The 16,216-nt window shown below is 41.7% G+C and overlaps 1 protein-coding gene across 13 annotated transcripts in view; it reads left to right on the top strand.

Moving 5' to 3' along the window:
* The window catches only part of ubr5 (ubiquitin protein ligase E3 component n-recognin 5), a 30,697-nt gene that overhangs the window by 1,796 nt on the left and 12,685 nt on the right, over window positions 1-16,216 (top strand). For 11 of the 13 annotated variants that reach the window (XM_035672533.1, XM_035672521.1, XM_035672529.1 and 8 more), the window contains exons 2-34: window positions 718-762; window positions 892-973; window positions 1,479-1,555; window positions 3,129-3,248; window positions 3,820-4,099; window positions 4,225-4,384; window positions 4,675-4,824; window positions 5,635-5,846; window positions 6,001-6,117; window positions 6,304-6,414; window positions 6,557-6,711; window positions 7,213-7,330; window positions 7,500-7,684; window positions 7,875-7,984; window positions 8,796-8,908; window positions 9,094-9,240; window positions 9,380-9,491; window positions 9,599-9,753; window positions 9,868-10,065; window positions 10,218-10,428; window positions 10,703-10,829; window positions 11,033-11,184; window positions 11,721-11,816; window positions 12,365-12,488; window positions 12,652-12,749; window positions 13,152-13,309; window positions 13,711-13,802; window positions 13,925-14,071; window positions 14,294-14,412; window positions 14,608-14,734; window positions 15,102-15,231; window positions 15,477-15,637; window positions 15,767-16,006. In XM_035672533.1, the coding sequence (XP_035528426.1) occupies window positions 718-762; window positions 892-973; window positions 1,479-1,555; window positions 3,129-3,248; window positions 3,820-4,099; window positions 4,225-4,384; window positions 4,675-4,824; window positions 5,635-5,846; window positions 6,001-6,117; window positions 6,304-6,414; window positions 6,557-6,711; window positions 7,213-7,330; window positions 7,500-7,684; window positions 7,875-7,984; window positions 8,796-8,908; window positions 9,094-9,240; window positions 9,380-9,491; window positions 9,599-9,753; window positions 9,868-10,065; window positions 10,218-10,428; window positions 10,703-10,829; window positions 11,033-11,184; window positions 11,721-11,816; window positions 12,365-12,488; window positions 12,652-12,749; window positions 13,152-13,309; window positions 13,711-13,802; window positions 13,925-14,071; window positions 14,294-14,412; window positions 14,608-14,734; window positions 15,102-15,231; window positions 15,477-15,637; window positions 15,767-16,006 (4,629 nt within the window). The remainder of the gene's footprint in view (window positions 1-717; window positions 763-891; window positions 974-1,478; window positions 1,556-3,128; window positions 3,249-3,819; window positions 4,100-4,224; window positions 4,385-4,674; window positions 4,825-5,634; window positions 5,847-6,000; window positions 6,118-6,303; window positions 6,415-6,556; window positions 6,712-7,212; window positions 7,331-7,499; window positions 7,685-7,874; window positions 7,985-8,795; window positions 8,909-9,093; window positions 9,241-9,379; window positions 9,492-9,598; window positions 9,754-9,867; window positions 10,066-10,217; window positions 10,429-10,702; window positions 10,830-11,032; window positions 11,185-11,720; window positions 11,817-12,364; window positions 12,489-12,651; window positions 12,750-13,151; window positions 13,310-13,710; window positions 13,803-13,924; window positions 14,072-14,293; window positions 14,413-14,607; window positions 14,735-15,101; window positions 15,232-15,476; window positions 15,638-15,766; window positions 16,007-16,216) is intronic. The other 2 variants (XM_035672524.1, XM_035672532.1) reach the window with 2 other exon arrangements.

The following is a 16,216-nucleotide window of genomic DNA, read 5'->3' as shown; positions in this document are numbered from 1 at the left end:
CTGTCCTGTCAATAAAGGCAAAAATGCCATATATCTTTACCATAGCAGTAACCACTGAGGCTCATGGGGATTGCAATTTTTTTGGAGCCATTTGACACCCTCAGCTGACTTGGATAATTGAATCAAATGTTGTTCTAACATGATGACCAGAACTAAATATTTTTGTACCGTTTGCCATTTTGTGTATACACTGACATCATCAGATTAGAGTCCCCCCTCTCGCTCAGAGCTGTGACCTGTGCTCTGATATCCTGTGTGTAGTCAACTTTGTTTGACAGCTTATGACACAGATGTTTACATGTGTGCAGCAGCAGCAAGCACACAATCATCACCTGACGTTACAAGCAAAACCATCCAACTTTTATACCACTGTTATCTGGTCACTAATGGTATCGTTAGTGCCCAGTGTAGATTTGTTAATGCTAATAAGGGACAATTGCTTTGACAGTTGTGTTCAATAAAATGTGTATAAGTGATCTATACTAAACGTCTTGGTATTATTTTGCTTTGAGATAAATTGAAAAGAGGGTGATGAGCTGAAGCCATTTGAAAAGCACCTAAATTGTCTGTGTTTGGGTAAAATGTCGATTATTTATGGTGATATCAACATGATTGATGTGTAATCAGTGGTTTGTGTTTCATAGTTGATCTCTGAGCACTGCATTTTTGAATCGCATACATCGGCTTGCATTAATATGGTCTTTTTATTCTTGTCAGGCTCCGTGAAGTCTCAGAGAAACTCAACAAATACAGCTATAACAGGTAGGTTTCTGTTAACATTATAACTGTTTGCTGTTTTGCTTAATTTGAACAACTGATGTAAACATGATTCTGTTTGTTATCCTGTCTCCTGCTTCATTTGTCGTTGTCCCTTTTTCTTTTCCATTGCAGTCATCCACACCTTAGTCTGCTGGAGCAGGCCACCCTAAAACAGTGTGTCGTCGGGCCAAACCATGCAGGATTTCTCCTTGAGGTAAAGATACACCATTAGCATTTATTGGACAATACAATAATCTACAGTATATGTTTATTATTTGCTGCCCTCCAGAAACGGTTCAGTATATTTGGAAGATTTCAATTCAAACTTGATCATTGTTTTCAGATGATCTCTGACTTTATGACTGCTCTAAAACCTAGGGGCATTACTTCTGTTTTACCTTCTAGTACCTCTAGTAGATTTAATAAATTGGATGTGATGTTTATATACAGGACACCACCCCAATTAGGATAATCCAATTTAAACAGGGCTCTAGGCATACTAAAGAGGCATGTAGTAATTGACGTTTGCTGACTTGAAGTTCAAATAAACCAACTGGTCATGCACACATCTTCCAGTGTACAGCACCACTAGATAAAAGAACAGCAGTCATTTTCATTGAAACTATAAATTGCATTCAACATTACAACATGAATTTACCACTTTCAGGAGTGTTCATTTGAGTATGTGCCACTAAAAACCATGAATGCATCTCTTGTAGGATGGACGCGTGTGTAGAATCAGCTTTGCTGTCCAGCCTGATCGCCTGGAGCTCAGCAAACCGGATGGCAGTGATGGGTGAGAGACTTCTTTATGATGGGATCTGTCCTGGAAACTGTTGTAGCTTTGGCACTGAGTTGGAAAACAGACTGCTTGTGGAGATGTCTAGTACAAGACACACTGAACACGCTCAGGCTTACTGATGATGGTTGCTGTGATTTCTAATTCGTCAACTCTTGCCCTTTTTGCCTGATTATGAAGCATTTGGACATGGTTTCACTTGTAGAATACTATAATACTTAAAGTCTTTGCTGTAAAGTTTTCCATCTATCAAGCGTGAAATGTATATCTTAATACATCACATGTCTATTCCCAAAATGTCCTCCAAGGTAGCTGTTGGATGGTGGATGCTTCGGTGTTGTGCTTGTTAAGATGATATCTATTCAGCAATCTGTTAAAGTTTCATATGTTCCAGGGACATATTTGATTTGCTAATATAAAAATACTTCTGCCTTTATTCTAGTCTCGAGACCAAACAACAGACAGCAAGATTTAATTGTTTGTGTAACTTTCTGAAAGCCAGTTGCCTTTATGGCTGTGCAAGTCTGTGCTACTTAATAAACATACTTTTTTACTAGCTGTGCTGCTTTGTGTTGGCAATGAAGATGTATTTTTGGTGAATGTTTCATTGATAGTTGTTGAAATCCTGCCAGCAGAACAACATCCAAAAGTGATTTCAGAGGTTTCAAGGCCCCTCTAGCTGCTAAATATGCATGTGAATCAGGCTGTAAAAGGCCGAAGAGCTCCCTGCTCCAAACTTTTCTGCAGCACACATGTTTTGTTCCCTGCTACAGACTTGCAAAAGAAGATGAGATGGTTTCAAATTTTAATAGCTTTTCAGTCAGCACCATTGTGGGCTGCTGGGAGGCCTATGGAAAAGAGTATGGCAGGTTGTCTTTGGCAAATTTGTCAGTGTACTGAACATGGCCTAATATCCTTTGTGATTTTAAAATCGTGACAAAACGTTACACGGATTGTGTCAGCTTGTTGACTGTTGGTTTGAATTTGCTGTTTCTATGTATTGTATCTGAATAATATGAATCCCTGCTTCTGTGTTACGTTGGCCTCTGTTACAGTATGGTACTGAATGTGATTATTATTTTGTTGGAAAGTACCTAAATTCAGTGTCACTGTAGTTAACTGAAACATTGACTGAACAATTTAGTTCCCTTGTCACAGCAAAACACCATTTATACCAACTGTCTACTTAGAACACATTAGTTAAGAATATTGCAAAAAACTACTTTTGGTTCAACTTAGAAGCCATCCCATTATAAGAAATCGTGAAATAGGAGAAAGCAGCCGCAGCCCCAAAACCCCAAGAACTTTTAAAAAAGGAAAGTCTTGAAGGAGGAACGAGTTGCAGCCAATTCTGATTCCCAAGGGTGTTGCCATGCTAGTCTCCAAAATTCCCCCTCCTGTTTCACAGTATAATATTAAAAGAAAATTAATCCTGAACCAAGGGGTGTAATTTGAGAAATACCTGGGGTAAATTTTAGTTTCTGTTAACCCAGGTAATACAAAAAAAGTATTTTGGTCCTATGTGGGACTTCTCTAGGTTTGTAACTGATCTCCCATCTTTTGTTTCCAGTTCAAAGTTGAGCACTGGTTCAGGGACAGGAAGGAGCTCCAGGCCAGGCAGGACTAGTGATCCGCCCTGGTTCCTGTCTGGCTCTGACACACTTGGCAGACTGGCAGGCAACACCCTTGGGTAAGTTCTGGCAGGGTTGACAGAGACAAATGGGTCCTGTGAAAGCTCAGTGTTTAGAGCCCAGCACTGACACTGCAGCAGGTTAGGGGTATATTCCCCACAGAGAACTTTAGGGTGCTGTAAAATGTAATGGATAAAATTGTGTCCCCCAAACGACATACATCAAAAAGCATGGCCGTGTTCATCGACTCTGCTAAATTAGCAGTATGCAGTCGTTTTCTTAGTGCTTTTGGTATTGGTGAGCACTGGATAATCGATTGCTTGTTCAAAATATTGTTGTTGTGGGTCCAGATATTGAACTTGCAGAAATGCATAAACCTCTAAACCTGCACCGTTACAGTACTGTAATATTATAATACTGAAACTGAAACAAACATTATACATTCATTATACTATATCAAAGCCTTTTGAAATTAGGTAAATTGCCACTAGTTAATTTTTTCCATCCTCTAAATGCTGATGCAAACTGCCCCGTCTCATCCAGATGTGCGCGTGTTTTGGCTCTGCTCTGTTAGTCAGATGGTGTTTTTGGCAGTTGTATCTGACCATGGCCTTGCACTGTATGTAACAGGAGTCGCTGGAGCTCTGGCGTAAACGGAGGCAGCGGCGGAGGTGGAAGTGGAGGAGGAGCAGGGGGAGGTGGAGCAGGAGGCGGCAGCAGTGGAGGAGGGGGGAGCGGAGGTGGAGGTGGAGGCGGAGGCACATCAGGCAGGTCGTCGACGGCGGCTCGCGATTCCCGTCGACAGACGAGGGTGATCCGTACAGGAAGGGATCGTGGCTCAGGCCTTCTAGGTAGCCAGCCTCAGCCAGTTATACCAGCTTCTGTCATCCCCGAAGAGCTCATTACTCAGGTAATACTTACTGGAACAAATGTGCAATTAATAATTAATGTACAGTTAACGGTGCACATGTGCATACACAAGTGAATATCACTAAAATATGTCTTCTTTGTTGTCCTACTTGTCGATTCCCCCAGGCTCAGGTTGTCCTTCAGGGGAAGTCCAGGAGTGTGATCATTAGGGAACTCCAGAGGACCAACCTGGATGTCAACCTCGCCGTCAACAACCTGCTGAGCCGGGATGATGAAGATGGAGATGATGGAGACGACACGGCCAGCGAGTCCTACCTCCCTGGAGGTTTGTTTAAAAAAAAAAAAAAAAGAGAGAAAAACAGAAAATACTTGTTATTTTCAACAAGAGATCAGCTCTATTTTCTACATCGCTATTTAATGTTGATGTTCAGGCTTAGCAGCAGTTCCGCATATTATAATACAAGTAGGCTTGTCGAAGAGTAATACAGTATTCAAACGTTTTAATTAGCATCATTGTAATGGTCTAGACCGTATCTAGAAAATTCATGAATAAATGTGTTTTTACATTTTTACATGTAAAAACACTTTGTCCTTTTGTGCCTTTGTCCCATGCAGAGGACCTCATGTCTCTGTTGGATGCAGACATTCACTCAGCTCATCCCAGCGTGATTATTGATGCTGATGCCATGTTCTCCGAGGACATCAGCTACTTTGGCTATCCCTCTTTTAGACGCTCCTCGCTGTCTCGCCTGGGATCCTCCAGAGGTAACTCAACAACTCAACAACTCACCTCTGAGTATTATGGAAAGGCAGGGTGTTGGAGAGGCTTTGGTGGCAACACTGGTGATGGCTTTTGTTTGTGGGGACTGAGCTTTAATAGCTTCTTAAAGATAAGACAACATAGTAGACAAATTGGAAAAGCACTGCAGTGTTTTTTTTTTCTGTACTTTTCTTGAGATGGATTGTAAGAACAAAAATTAACAGTGGCTTAAGATTTTGAGTAAGACAGGTTATGCCAAAAACTACAACTGTGAATTTTCTTTTAATTTTTATTAGGAGAACATATTTTGTGTAGGTTTTATGCAAGTCACTGTAAAATTAAATGCTTTTAGCTTTTATACTGGGGACATTTTCTCTTCAGGCTGTTTAGCTTTCTTTGTAATATGGGTGTTTGGTGTTACAGGCTATAAATGTTTGGTGTTGTATGCTGCATGGCTATAGTACATACTGTGAGCTCTCTGAGAAAGGCCCGCTAGGCCCACCTGTCTTAACAGGGACCCTTTAAGGCAGTCTATTCTAAAAACCTACCTAGCCCACTTTTAGCCCATATGCATGCTTTCTTTCTGTCTATTCACTTCCTCTCCTACCTCGCATTTAACATATGAGCGCGCAAACTGACTCACCCACCAGTATAATTTAGACTCCCACTCAATCTTCAGTAGTGCAATTTTGATTTGCATTCTAGTGATTCTAAAGAATCTATCTTTCTCTCTCTATTCTTAAAACTATGTTGACGGGTCTTTCCCAGAGAGTGGCTTACTTCTATCCCACTGGTGTGACCTTATTGCATACCAGTTCTCCTTCTTCCCTTAGAGCGAGACTCAGAGCTGTTGCGTGAGCGTGAGTCTGTATTGAGGTTACGCGAGCGCCGGTGGCTGGACGGGGCCTCGTTCGACACAGAGCGAGGCTCCACCAGCCGTGAGGGTGAGCCCAGCTTGGACAAGAAGAGTATCCCAGTCCAGAGCCCTGTCTCCTTGGGAGAGGAGCTCCAGTGGTGGCCTGACAAGGTAATGTTTATTTTACAACACTGAAATACAAACCTTTGCTATCAAATTGAAATTGAAGCTTTGATTTACTACAACTAGCAGCAAATTAAATAAACATTTAGAGCTAAGCTTGGCTTTATCCAGCATTTATTGACATCTTGAATTTTCTTTCCAGGATGGTGTGAAGTTTGTGAGCATTGGAGCCATGTTCTCAGAGCTGGTGGCTGTCAGCTCCAAAGGAGAACTGTATCAGTGGAAGTGGAGCGAACCTGAACCCTACAGGAATGCACAGGTGGGGAATTCAACCTATGTGAATGGGAATAGCATTAGCAAAAACCTGTATGATATATGTATTTTTCACTGAAATATGGTGCATCTGTCTGTTATTGTAGAAAGCTAAATGGCTAGAAACGCACTGGTGGTTTATTACATGTGGGAGAGCTAAAATCACAAACTTTTCTGTCTTTTCTCCCATCAGAATCCTTCCATTCATCACCCACGTGTATCTTTCCTGGGTCTGACCAATGAGAAGATCACCTTACTGTCTGCCAATAGCATCAGAGCCACTGTGGCTACAGAGACCAACAAGGTAAGAACAAGTTGTGTAACCATACGAATTGTGATTGAGTAAATAAATGTGTCTATGGTTACTAATCAGCCATCCTAACATTAAACATTTATTATTGGATGAATTGTTCATTAACCCGTGTTTGTCTCTTTGTGTGGTATAGGTGGCAACCTGGGTGGACGACACACTTAGCACAGTGGCCTCTAAACTGGAGCACAGTGCTCAGGCTTTCCCTGAGCTGCAGGGAGAACGTATGGTGTCACTTCACTGCTGTGCTCTCTACACATGTGCACAGCTGGAGAATAGCCTCTACTGGTGGTGAGAAGAAAACTTGTTTTCCCACAAAACTACATTAAATGCAATTATAATTCTTTGTTTTTAACAATAACATTGGCTCCTGAATGTCACCACAACATTGTTATCCTGCTCAATGTTCCTCAAAGTCACTTTGGTCAACAATAGGTTATTACACATTTCTCTTTCATTGTGTTATTAGTAGGGAAATATTCTGTCATTGCCTTAATGAGGTGCTATAACTGATGCCTATAGACATTTTGGTCCAGATCCAGGAAATTGAAATGTATGTTACATCAGGCAGTCCTGACTTCAAAGAACATTCAGCTGTTGTAACTGTCTTTTTTGGCTGTCTGTAGCTAAAATACAAAATGGAGACCTGTAGCAAGCAATATGAGCCCCTTGACATTTAGCAAGGGTTACAAAGTGATGTCTTTGTCAGTTCCAAAAGAGAACAGTATATGTCAGGGGAAGGTATGAATGTCAGTAAAGTTTTGACACTTTACTCTTTGCATCTGTCTGCAGGGGTGTTGTGCCTTTTAGCCAGCGCAAGAAGATGCTTGAAAAGGCCAGAGCCAAGAACAAAAAGCCAAAGTCCAGCGCTGGCATCTCCTCGATCCCTAACATCACCGTGGGAACACAGGTATGACACAATTTTGACTTTTCATTGTTTTAACCTTTTGAGAAAATCGTATTATCTGCATGATAGAAGTTTTGTTTTCATAATAGGTTAATAAAAGTCCAGGTATGAACTCAATATACGCCTTGCAATTAGTGTGAATGAATAAATAATTTTACCGGTCCCTTCCTAGGTGTGCTTGAGGAATAATCCCCTATACCATGCTGGTGCAGTGGCCTTTTCTGTCAGTGCTGGGATTCCTAAAGTGGGCGTCCTTTTGGAGTCTGTCTGGAACATGAACGACAGTTGTAGATTCCAGCTGCGCTCACCAGAGAGCCTGAAGAACATGGAGAAGACCACAAAGACCCAGGAAATCAAGTCAGTTTCATTTTATGCTTAAAAAAAATAAAACAGCTGTCCATTTTCTCTGAAAAATCTCTCAATTATTTTACACTTTTAACCACAATTACAAGATATACACTTACCCTCTGGCTACAGAGTGAACCTTTGTTTAATACCATGAATCCAAAAGTAAAATTCATCTCACTATCTTGCTCCTACCCCATAGGACGGAAAGCAAGCCTGAGCTGGTGAAGACTGAGATGGGTCCTCCTCCCTCCCCAGCGTCTACCTGCAGTGATACCTCTTCCATTGCTAGCAGTGCCTCACTGCCCTACAGTATGTCAGCTTCTCTCTTGCTATCTCTCACTCTTAACCTCTAGCTCCCTCAACAACACTCAAGTCTTGACTTTCCTCTCTATCTCCCAGGCACAGAACCAATTTCTTCCTCACTCTGTGCTCTCATTAGTCCTTTGACTTTGAAACAGATGGTGCGCAGGCTTTTATCAGCAAGTTTTTTTCCCCTGCCTGTTTTCCTGTGAAGGAAGTATGGCCAGCTCACAGTATATACTGTGGTGTGTTCGGTTGCCTTTTTACCACCTCTTATCATATGAACCATACGGCTAGTTGTGTTGATAATTCATTTTCTTTAGTCCACGCTTAAAGGGACACTTCACCCATTTGATTAAGCTTTGTATCGTTAGAAACCCCAGTCATGATTTTGAATGGTCGTGCACCATTCCCTCCATTTTCCCTGAGACCGGGAAGAGGAGAGAAATACGGAATTTCAGTGTTGCACTTCCTGCTTCATTATGTAAAAAATCGTCATTTTACATCACTGCGAAGCAGGAAGTCTCATAATCTTTTGTAGAGGGTGAGACTACAAACACTCTTTTCTCGGTCAAATAGGCACCAAATTCAAAATTTATGTTACATTTCGACTACATATATAACCCACTTTCAATAAAGATTAATGTTTCCACGGGTGAAGTGCTTCATTAAGTTTTTATCACCTGGTCTGCAGTATATTTTTAGTTTCCTAATCAGGAGTTCTAGACCATTTGCAATTCCCTGATGTAAATAATAAAGTCTCTTATTTGAATATTTTGTGATCGAGGGACTAAAAGTTAGTATGCCCTACTACTTGCAGAGCGAAGGCGTTCTACCCCGGCTCCCAAAGAGGAAGAGAAGGTGAACGAGGAGCAGTGGCCCCTTAGGGAGGTGGTGTTTGTGGAGGACGTTAAAAATGTCCCTGTGGGAAAGGTGGGTGCATCTGAAATATGGCAATACATAGATCAAAGTTTGCAAATGTAGTTAATAACTTGGAATAATAATGAATGTGGGTGCTCTCTGGTTTCTCTCAGATTCTGCTATTAATCATTTGTCCCTGTTCTGTGTGTTTCTGACATCTCTGTTTTATAATGTATTACCTTCATATTATGCCCTAGGTGCTTAAAGTGGATGGCGCATATGTTGCTGTGAGGTTTCCAGGAACATCAAGTAGCATGAGCAACCAGAGCGCTGCTGCTCCCACTGACTCAGACCCTTCATCACTGTTGCAGGACTGTAGGCTCCTCAGAATAGACGAGCTGCAGGTATGGACATAAATTGATTCAAAATTGCTTGACTTCATCTCAGTGTTTGGAGTTCAGAGTTAATGAATCTGTGCAGGTGTGAGCATCTCTCCTCCTGACTTTGATTGACTTCTTGTCTCCATCAATTTGTTCCTGACAGGTGGTCAAAACTGGCGGGACTCCTAAAGTTCCTGATTGTTTTCAGCGCACACCTAAAAAGCTCTGTATCCCCGAAAAGGCAGAGATTCTGGCTGTGAATGTTGACTCCAAAGGTGGGTCTTTGTTTCTATATGTCAGTGTATACTTAATATAGGTTATCAATATATTTGTTTAGTGTCTGTTTAGTGTTCCAACCCTTAAATATCTTTCAATTTTCCAGGAGTCCATGCAGTGCTGAAAACTGGCAACTGGGTAAGGTACTGTATCTTTGACCTGGCCACAGGCAAAGCTGAACAAGAGAATAACTTCCCCACCAGTAACCTGGCCTTCCTGGGGCAGAGTGAGCGCAATGTAGCCATCTTTACTGCAGGACAGGTGAGATAATCTCCCAAATGGGTGGCATGTTTTTGCAGTTTTGCACATTACCTGTTTTAGAGCACCTTGCTGTATACAATTCCTAAATGTTGAAATGATTATTTTTCCTCCCAGGAATCTCCCATCATCCTCCGAGATGGAAATGGCACAATCTACCCTATGGCCAAAGACTGCATGGGTGGAATTCGAGATCCTGATTGGTTAGACCTGCCACCTATAAACAGCCTTGGGATGGGGGTGCACTCTCTGGCCAATCTCCCCTCTAATTCCACTATTAAAAAGAAAGCTGCTATTATTATAATGGCTGTTGAGGTAAACAGGACTATAAAATGTACAATGTAAAAATATAAATAAATCTGTCTGAAAGACCAAAAAGCAATGCTGTCCAAGTCACAGTGAAACATCAGAGACATCCAAATGAGTAATCAGAATCAGTGCTCACTCATCCTCTCTGTGTCTTTTAGAAACAAACGCTGATGCAGCATGTCCTGCGTTGTGACTATGAGGCGTGTCGGCAGTACCTGGTGAACCTTGAGCAGGCTTTCCTCTTGGATCAGGGCAGCCAGGCCCTCGGAGCACTTTTGGATCATCGTTGTGATGGAAACCGCAACATCCTCCATGCTGCCGTCTCTGTCTGCTTCCCTGTTAGTAACAAGGAGACCAAAGAGGAGGAAGGTAAGCTGGTGTTTTAGGGCAATCAATCAGGATATCCCTGTGAGCCATGTCTGACGTCAGCATAATAATAAATTGTTGGAATTGGATCCCAAAAGTAGTTCATCTTAATTTGATTTTACAGTTACATTTTACTTCCCAATTCCTCCCAGTTTTGGACTTTGCCATCTTTATTAGAAAATGGAAAAAATGTAAAGATTTGCTCACCTGTACCAGTTTATTTGCATGCATCCCCAAGAAACTTTTTTCCATGCTAAGTGACCATGTTTCATTTCAGAAGCTGAAAGGTCTGAGAGAAACACATTTGCAGAGCGTCTGTCTGCTGTGGAGGCAATTGCCAATGCCATCTCTGTGGTTTCAAGCAACAGTTCTGGGAATAGGACTGGCTCCTCCAGTAGCAGAGGGTAAATAACTGGTTATACTGTTTTGTACTACACAGAAAATATAAGGGAAAATAGTCTGTACAGAAAACTGGAGTGCCCAAGGCTTCCAATAAGAAAGAAGTCTTTTTGCATCCAATTTCAGGGAACAGGCTCTCCAGTAATTTCGAAACACAAGCAACTTTGTTGGTCTTAATTTTAGTTTTATTTTTTTGTGCCGTCACCAGGCTTCGACTGAGGGAGATGATGCGGAGGTCTCTAAGAGCAGCAGGTCTCGGCCGTCATGAGTCTGGCCCGTCATCCAGCGACCACCAGGACCCTGTCTCACCACCCATTGCGCCACCAAGTTGGGTCCCTGACCCCCCACCCATGGACCCCGGTCAGTGCATCTTTACAAGACAGTATTATTAGGATTCTCTTTGTCAGTTGCAACTGAAAACAACAAAAAACATCCATTTACATGAGACCACTTCTTTAGTGCAGTGGAGGTGTGTGGCTAAAAGGTATTCTAGCCAAAAACTTGATCCTTTCTCTGCCATTTGCCATTTACCTTGTAAGCATCTAGCCAGGGGGCGTGAAAGATTGCAGTCGTGACTCAAAGGAGTAAAAACTGCCATGTTGTGTGTTGGCCTTTGATAAGCCTTAAAACTGGAGTTCTCATTTTGTATTTCATCTTCTCAAACTCATACCCTGTAACAGCCCACACACCCCAGTGCAACCTCTTGAGTTGTTTTGCCATAGTTTTCAGTATGAAGGTGGCCTTCAACAACTATCGGAAAGTCTATGATCATGAATTTAACTGTCCTTCCCTGCCTCAGTGAATAAATCTATGACTTGTGAGAGATGTGTCACTTAACTTAGGTGAAACCTACAATCTTAGTAATATTAGAGAACTGTGTTTTATTTTATCAACAGATGGTGACATTGACTTCATTCTAGCCCCAGCTGTGGGTTCACTCACAACTGCCTCCACTGGGACCAGCCAGGGACCCAGCACCTCCACCATACCAGGTACACAGAAGGAGACATTAGCTATTTTTTTAATTTAATTTATTTATACTACATACTAACTCTGCACATTATGTACTACATACTGTCATTGTCATAGGAAATTCTACAATATGTGTCCTGTCATTATGGGAGGGTTGTGTGCATCAACAGCACACTCATTTGTGTGTGTATTCAGTCTGCTTTGAGTATCTTTTATTTTGTCACTTTTCTTGTGTGAACACACACACATACAGAAATCTTGCTTAGCATCAGTATGTAGTATGAATTTGGGACATGGTGAATGTTTTTCTCTGATAATCACTATTTCTATTTCTATCTATGATAAGAGGAAGTCCAATTGTTATTTGTTCTGTGGTTATGTTAAAATTACATTGGTCTGGTATCGCCGCCTAAAGTTATGAATGACTATTCCTAAAATGGTGTTAGTGAAGTTGTGAAGTATTTCTCTAAAGGAGAAGTCAATGTGGGTAGCTAGCTGTATATTGTGTCTTGTGTATTCAGACATGTTGTGTCTGCTGTCTAATGGACTGTCCTCTCCATATGAGCAGGGCCGTCCACCGAGTCATCTGTGGTTGAATCTAAAGACAGGAAGGCCAACGCCCACCTCATCCTAAAGCTGATGTGTGACAGTGTTGTTCTGAGGCCACATCTACGGGAGCTACTCTCTGCCAAGTACGATTCTTTATGTCTATGTGATCATACTAAAAAAATGCTTACAGTACACAAAATGAATGCAATTTATTTTTTGGTCCTGATTGTCCTGATTTATATGCTATTCTTTGTTTATTTGCCTATCCGTCCCCCGAAAGTTCTCATGTATATTGTTATTTGACAGGGATGCCCGTGGAATGACCCCATTCATGCTGGCAGTCAGTGGGAGAGCATACCCGGCAGCCATCACTGTGCTGGAGGCTGCTCAGAAAATGGCCAAGGGTAAGTTAATAAGTCATCTTTCTCCTTTGTGTTGTAGACTGGTTTGTCATTTTAAGAGAGACTGTTACATTTGCACTTAATGCCAGTATTGTACATACACTCTGTGCATGTGTAGTAATGAGATTCTGACACAAAGGGAATGGAAAAAAGAGAGAAAGAAATTAAGTTTGTGTGACCACCCAGCCACCACCTCTGTGAATCAATTCTGAGAACACGGCATACTTTTTGTGAATCTGATGTAATTTTAAGAGGTTAGGTAACAGCTGGAACATTGGAGGTTATCCATGAGTTATGTGTATCCTGACCTATTTTGCTGCCCTGCTTACAACAGCTAACTACATGTTGTAACACATTCCTCAGTTTCCATATTTTCCTTTTGTTCCTCAAATGTCTTGAACACAGTGGGTGACCCAGGCATTGCAGAGAAGGAGGATGCAGATTCTGTGTTCATGGAAATGATTTGCCCCTCGGGGACCAACCCAGACGATTCACCCCTCTATGTTCTCTGCTGCAACGACACTTGCAGTTTCACTTGGACCGGAGCTGAGCACATTAACCAGGTCAGCCCTAGAGGATATCATTACACTGATATTTAGAGGAAAAGCACACATCTCCAGAAAAAGTAACCCGTTATAGACCACTCCTAAGCAACATCCATTGTTGTCTTAATCTGGGGAATGTCTTTAATTTTAATGTGGCTTTTTATTACTTTAGCTGTTTAATTACAGCTGCTTACTAAAGCAGCAGTATAAAATATTGCCAGCAGGCACCACAGTAATGAGCACCACCATATTACACATACCAAGCTAACTTTTGTAGCTTAAGGTAGTGTCCCTTTATTCACTGCAACAAGTGTAATCTCACTCGTATTGGAGACAGTGTTTGTTTAGCTCTATAATACACAGTGTTTAGTTAAAAGTTGGTACATTAACATTTTTCATCACAATGACTTTGTGTTTAGGATATTTTTGAGTGCCGGACCTGTGGTCTGCTTGAGTCCCTCTGCTGCTGTACCGAGTGTGCAAGGGTGTGTCACAAAGGACATGACTGCAAGTAAGTTCTACTTGTTCTCTGCCTTATTTAATCTTTGTAAAGCTTTCAGTCTTGCTTTTCATCACCCATATTTCACACTAGGTAGTATGTATGATCATAAACGTGCTACTGTTCTTTCCCAGGCTGAAGAGGACCTCCCCCACAGCATACTGTGACTGTTGGGAGAAATGTAAGTGTAAAACGCTGATCGCCGGCCAGAAGGCTGCTCGTCTGGATCTGCTGTACAGGTTACTCACAACCACTAACCTGGTCACAACACCAAACAGCAGGTAAGACCCCTGTGTTCTCTGTACTGGCCTTTACCATCTCCATCTCACAATGAGTAGTGTTCTTTTGTGCTTTATTGGGAAATAACTGGATATTTGAGAATAAATCATCCTGGCTGTATTATTTTGGCATTCTACTCTAGAGAGAAAATATATATACACTTTATAGTGTGCAAGTGAAGAAAAAAAGTGAAATTTCTGACGGATTTTTGTTTCCATCTGCAGGGGAGAGCATATATTACTGTTCCTGGTGCAGACTGTTGCCAGGCAGAGCGTTGAGCACTGTCAGTACAGACCACCACGCATCAGAGAAGACAGGAACCGCAAGGCTGCTAATGCTGAAGGTACTTTCAGGATCACATATTTACCCATCTTTAACCATCAGTGCTGACTAATTTACACATTTTACAAACATTCATATTAGATCCTTTTTCTGCTGTCTTGGTCAGTACTAACTTTCCTCTAGGCTGCAACCTTTTAAAATATATTTTTTTAAGGCATCTGTTGTATGAAAGCTATTCTCCTTTCCTCTGTCTCAGACTCTGATATGCCAGATCATGACCTAGAACCTCCCCGCTTTGCTCAGCTGGCCCTGGAGAGGGTCCTGCAGGACTGGAATGCCCTCAAGTCCATGATCATGTTTGGTTCTCAGGAGAATAAAGACCCGTGAGTATCACAGCAAAACAGAACTCCTAGCATTACTATTTGGTTGGTAGCTTGAAGGACTGCTCTTAGTTTGTGCGGTGCTAAAAGGACTGAAAAACTCAGCAGTAATGTGTCTTTCCAGAAATAATATCCCACTTACATAGGAATATCCATTGACCTACTTGTGGAGAGTTTTTTATTTTTTTTTCTCGTCATGCATCAGTCCAGTATACTGGATTAGTAATAGCCTTTCCTGACCTGATTGAAGGGTTTAGTATCAAACGTGACCGTGAAAGTATGATTCCAGTCTCTTCCAGACAGTGCGGTATACACATCAGTGTCCTGTAACAGCCAATATTTTGAGTTCTGTATTGTTTGTATGCCCTAGACTCAGTGCCAGCAGCAGAATTGCCCACCTCCTGCCTGAAGAACAGGTCTACTTGAATCAGCAAAGTGGCACCATTCGCCTCGACTGTTTCACCCACTGCCTCATTGTCAAGTGTGCTCCTGACATCACTGTAAGTCCAATTATTCTGTCTTCTTGCTCTCAAAAGATGCTTGTTTTCTTTCTATTTATTACTCACCAAGTCTGAGTGTACACATAATGTTAAACACAATCACAACACAATACATTTCTGAGTAATTCTTGATCAGGAAGACACCAAATGATAACCACCTAAATATTACTAATGCAATGGTAATGCATTTTATTCCTTTTTGCTCTTGACACAAAAAACACTTTTTGTTTTTTGTTCTCTCTTAGTTTATAGACACCTTACTGGGTACACTAGTAAAGGAGCTGCAGAACAAGTACACTCCTGGCCGGAGAGAGGAGGCAGTCAATGTCACCAGGAGGTTCCTGCGCTCTGTAGCCCGAGTGTTTGTCATCCTCAGTGTGGAGATGGCCTCATCCAAGAAGAAAAAGTAAGAACACGCAGCATTAAGGTTTTTAAGTGAAGTTTCAGACAAGGCTCTAGGAATTAGATGTAACTTGAGTCATTTTGAATTCATACAAATGCTGATTCTGTCTTTTTTTCAATTTCCTTCACATAGCAACTTCATCCCCCAGCCCATTGGGAAATGTCGGCGAGTCTTCCAGGCTCTGCTGCCCTACGCTGTGGAGGAGCTGTGTAATGTAGCAGAGTCGCTGATTGTTCCGGTGCGAATGGGCATAGCAAGACCCACTGCTCCATTCACTTTGGCCAGCACCAGTATCGATGCTGTTCAGGGCAGCGAGGAACTCTTCTCTGTTGAACCGCTGCCTCCGAGACCCTCACCTGACCAGTCCAGCAGGTCGGTTGGTTTAGTGTCTTCCTGTTTATGCTAATTTCTTTTAACTATGTTGAAAATTTTGCTTCTATAGAATCAGTGAGTTGGGTTAGATCCCCATGTTAATGCACCAAAGCAATAATATGACTTAAAGTCTTCAAATCATCGAGTCATCCACTAGATTTTTACTCGGAGAGAACAGACCTAAAGGAAAACAAGATGGTTGAATACTCT

Source organism: Morone saxatilis, unplaced genomic scaffold, assembly GCF_004916995.1.
Source record: "Morone saxatilis isolate NCDOM2014 unplaced genomic scaffold, NCSU_SB_2.0 Contig24, whole genome shotgun sequence".
Taxonomy (NCBI): domain Eukaryota; kingdom Metazoa; phylum Chordata; class Actinopteri; family Moronidae; genus Morone; species Morone saxatilis.
The sequence above is the reverse complement of the archived record's forward strand: the minus strand, read 5'-3'. Positions and strand labels throughout refer to the sequence as shown.